This window comes from Schistocerca piceifrons, chromosome 5 (assembly GCF_021461385.2).
Source record: "Schistocerca piceifrons isolate TAMUIC-IGC-003096 chromosome 5, iqSchPice1.1, whole genome shotgun sequence".
NCBI classification, from domain to species: domain Eukaryota; kingdom Metazoa; phylum Arthropoda; class Insecta; order Orthoptera; family Acrididae; genus Schistocerca; species Schistocerca piceifrons.
Window position 1 is genome coordinate 422,458,057 of NC_060142.1, and position 4,663 is coordinate 422,462,719.

Here is a 4,663-nt window from a genome sequence, read left to right on the forward strand (position 1 = left end):
CTCATTCACACAGTCAAAACTGTAACTTATGAACATTATACATGAAACTAAACAAGGCAACATTGTAAAAACAGGCAACAGCAATCAGAAATGCTAACTTTTGGAATAATAGGTATTGCCAGTTACCAAAGGAAAGGACTGCACTTTATAACAACACACAAATAAGAAAGGAAGATGGGGGCGGGGGGGAATAATGACAGGAAAGGAGGGAGGGAATGAGTACAAATCACAAAGACAGAGAAGTTATCTATTTTACAAATGCCTTCTCTTGAATACAGCCTATATGTCTGTACATCCACCACCTGTATATTCATTCTACTTGCTGAATGAATTGCTTGGAGCAGAAATTTTAAATCTGCAGTCTAGGTCAACGAGATTAGCAGAACAAAAGAAGTGAAACACAGATGATTTTAACACAAATATTATAACAGCCATTTTTAAAAACTTTGCTTCCAATACACACTCCATATTTTCCTTTTACTCACATGGATGAGACAGACTTCTCAGTTTAACTTTCATTTAAGTTTTACTTTGTCTGCTGCTGTAAGCACTTTTTTTTTTTGCCACGGGTGCATTATTCAATTATCACTTTGGCTGCCCTGGTAGGAGGCATATAATGTGGCTTCTGTATAAACCCTCAGCTCAGCTTTTTTTTGTATATTTGTTTCTTAAACTACAATATGTCTTTCCAGAAACATCAAGGCCTTGTACAGTACCTGTGTTACATTCCTTGGATAACTATTTTTAAACAGTGTCAGGTAGTATTGGCCAATACACAACAAATGCAGCCAGTTCATAATAAGGGCACTGTAATGGATCTTATCTTCTACAGTTCACCATCTGTCTCAGCAGCATATTTCTCAACTATGAGAATTATACTGGACTTAACAAAATCTTACTTCTTAAATTAAGGAGAAAATTGGAGGGATGTCTCTCTCACACAAGTAATATTAAAAGCTGGCAAACATTTCCACTTAATTTCCATACTATTCTTTTGCAGAATTACAAGACACTTATCTTGATAATGCTACAGTAAAAAAAATAAAAACTCCAATAAAAACTGTGGAATTAAAATTTCATTCACTCAACAGAGAATGAGGTAGTATCAAATGGACAAAGTAAAAACTTTCCTTTATTTACAGGACTTCACAATTTGAACACTTCAGGTGGAGGGAACACCAGAAGAAGCAACACTACATTAGAATGTTGTATCACAGGAACACGTCATCTGACCCACTTGTAAACCACAGTTTCCAGAACCAACACATCTACCAAACAATAAATTACAACATGCCAGTGTCCACACTGGCTTCATCACAGGAAAGTTCTCCTTCGATGTGCATCAATATTTTGGAATGGTGTCCTTGGGTCTCCATATACAGCTTCAGTTGTAGAAAATGGTGCACGAATCATTAAATTACTAGGCCTGCTGATACTGCCACTACCTGCTGCATCATAAATTGATTGTCTTTTTGTTAGCTGAAGTGAAGCTGAAAGAAAGAAATCAAAAGATGAGTGATAAACTATTTCAGATTACATAAGAGTTCATGTCACGAGGGTTGTGTTATTTTTATGTATTGCATGATAGCCTGTCATAAATGTGACAACCAAGACAAACTGAAGGGTATTACTCATTAATAATTCTATCAGCAAACCAAATAATACATGTAGAAACATATAATTGGAAAGTAGACTCCCAAAATGGAGTGTGTGTGTGTGTGTGTGTGTGAGTGAGAGAGAGAGAGAGTGAGAGAGAGAGAGAGATAAAATGTCTGAAGCAACTTGCACCAGTCCTCTTCACGATGAGGAGACAGCTGGGTTCTGAATATGGTCTTCTCTATAAATTACTACACTGTTGATGTCTACCTGGAACTGACACACAGGCATGCAAAGTAAAATATTGTCCTCAATGTAACCAGACAGCTCTTGAAGATTTGGTGAGTTCACCTAACAATGACTGTTACGCATTGTTACAAACTCATGACTGTTTGATTATTGTTATTATTATTATTATTAGCATTATCAGAGTGCATTATATCACACAACTACCGTATGCATCAAACATTCTTCAAACACTATCGGAAATTATTTTCCTACCACATTAACATTTCACATACTGTTGTTGCCCGGCAACACTTTGCAATCCAATGCAATGGCAGCTGCACAGGAACCAATGCTAGACTTGTCCACAACTAATCACTTGCCTATCTGCAATACCAACAATCATTGACACCACCATCACTTTACTTTGATGTCTTCTTCTTCTTCTTCTTCTTCTTCTGTAGTGGTCAATCCAAGGATTTGTTTGCAACAGCTACAATGGCAGCTTGCCTCCATTCTGTGCGTCTTTCAGCTTTTCTCATCATTTCTTTATATGTGTTACATCCCACATCTTTCACGATTTGATCCATGTACCTCAGTCGTGGTTTTCCTCTTGGTCTTTTTCCCTCCACATATCCCTCTATGATTGTGTTCAGGATTCCTTTATGTCTTAATAGATGGCCTGTAAATTGCACTCTTCTTTTAACAGTGAAACTCCAGAAGCTTCTCTTCTCACCTGCTCTTTCCAGAACCACTTCGTTTGTGACCTTGTCGATACATTTTATTTTGAGCATGCGTCTATAGCACCACATTTCAAAAGAACTTAGCTTCTGGTCTTCCTCTGTCCCAAGAGTCCATGTTTCACACCCATAGCATGCCACACTCCACACATTTGATTTCAAAAATCTTTTCCTGATTTCAAGGCTGATGTTTTTCTTCTTGTTAAAAGCAGCCTTTGCTTGAGCAATTCTACTTCTCACTTCCGCCTTGCTCCTTCCATCCCTGGTAATATTACTGCCCAGATAAGTAAATTTATCAACTTGTTCAAGCAGTTCATTGCCTACATGAACTTGGACTTTCACTTGATCTTTTCTGTCGCATGCCATTACTTTTGTTTTTGCTTTATTAATTCTCATATTATATTCTTCCCCCATAACTTTATTCATTCTATTCAGTAGGACTACAAGATCTTCTTCACTTTCAGCTAGGACAGCTATATCATCGGCATATCTTATCATATCTATTCGTTGGCCACGAATTACTACACTTGTCTGTGAATTTTCCCTTACTTTTTTCAGCACCTCTTCAATGTATAGGTTAAAGATAACGGGATAGTGCGCAACCTTGTCGGATACCTTTCCGTATCTGCACCTCCTCTTGTTTTGTCCGTCCACGGATAACTGCTGTCTCGTTTTTGTACAGGTTCCATATTATTTTTCTATCTTTATAGTCTATTCCTACTTTTTATAGCACCTCAAACATCTTATCCCATTTAACATTATCAAAGGCTTTCTCTACATCTACAAAAGCTATGTATGTTGTCAGGTTCTTATCTAGTCATTTCTCTATTATTAGTTTTAGAGCAAATATTGCTACTCTGGTTCCTCTATCTTTCCAGAATCCAAACTGGTCTTAGGAGAGTGTAGCTTCGACTTTTTGTTCTATGCGTTTTAGGATAACTGAGGTTACTATTTTAGAGGCGTGAGTAACTAGGCTGAGCGTCCTATAATTTTCACATATTGTAGCATATGCCTTCTTGAGACATATGCTGTGATCAATCTATGAAAGCTGCATTCGATGAATACTGACATCATAAAGGCCTTACTACGTTCCATATCAAAATACACAGTACCCACCTACATATAAAAATTCCCCGTGTGTGTCGTGATTTTTATGCCACCCCATATATTATATCATTTTTCAGTCCATCACGTGACAACATCAGTGTTCCAGAATATCACCTCTAGAAAAGAGGTTTCATGTGAGTCTATTGCTAGTGCTAATCCAATAGGTAACCGGCAGGCAATAGTGATCAGCAACTTTGCACCCAGGGATGGTTCTCTTGATTCCTTTGCACATGGGTCTTGAGAAGTAGCTGCCCAGCAAATGCCAATGATCAGTTGTACTGGAATCACTGGCAGTTGTATATTATCTCCTTGTTCCCACAGCCAGGGTGTTTATATTCTCAACAGATTTGCCCCCCCCCCCTTTTTCCTGCGTCTATGATAGGGCAATGGCCAGTGCACAAGCATTTTGGATTGTTTTCCACAATGTTACATTTGGGTAGCTACTGAATAATTAACAACTGTATGTATTTCTGGAGAGCAGGAAAACTTTTTTAAGGCTTAATTTCCAATAAACAGGAGTATACACACCTTGTGTTTGACTCAAAGAAATGTTATATGCAGCTGTGGTTGGTTGGTTGGTTGGTTGTTTGGGGAAGGAGACCAGACAGCGTGGTCATCGGTCTCATCGGATTAGGGAAGGAAGTCGGCCGTGCCCTTTCAGAGGAATCATCCCAGCATTTGCCTGGAATGATTTAGGGAAATCACGGAAAACCTAAATCAGGATGGCCGGACGCGGGATTGAACCGTCGTCCTCCCGAATGCGAGTCCAGTGCCTAACCACTGCGCCACCTCGCTTGGTATATGCAGCTGTGGTAGTGGCGGATGGGGATGTCTAATACGTAACTTTAGCCATACTTCAAATGTGTAATAACGTTTTAAAAAAATTATGGTGATGCACAGGGAAACCTTCTTGTTTGAATATTAAAATATAACTAGGGAGTTATAGTACATCAAGGTCCTCCTCCCCTCCCCCTCCTTTTAATCAATAGTGTTCA

General features: G+C 38.6%; 1 protein-coding gene across 1 annotated transcript in view; it reads right to left on the bottom strand.

Annotated features, from left to right (window-relative positions):
* Positions 1–1,114: 1,114 nt before the first annotated feature.
* Positions 1,115–4,663, bottom strand: part of LOC124797975 (nuclear pore membrane glycoprotein 210) — a 270,129-nt gene continuing 266,580 nt past the window's right edge. Inside the window, exon 15 of the mRNA XM_047261146.1 lies at positions 1,115–1,490. Coding sequence (XP_047117102.1) covers positions 1,315–1,490 — 176 coding nt within the window. The 3' untranslated portion in view covers positions 1,115–1,314. The remainder of the gene's footprint in view (positions 1,491–4,663) is intronic.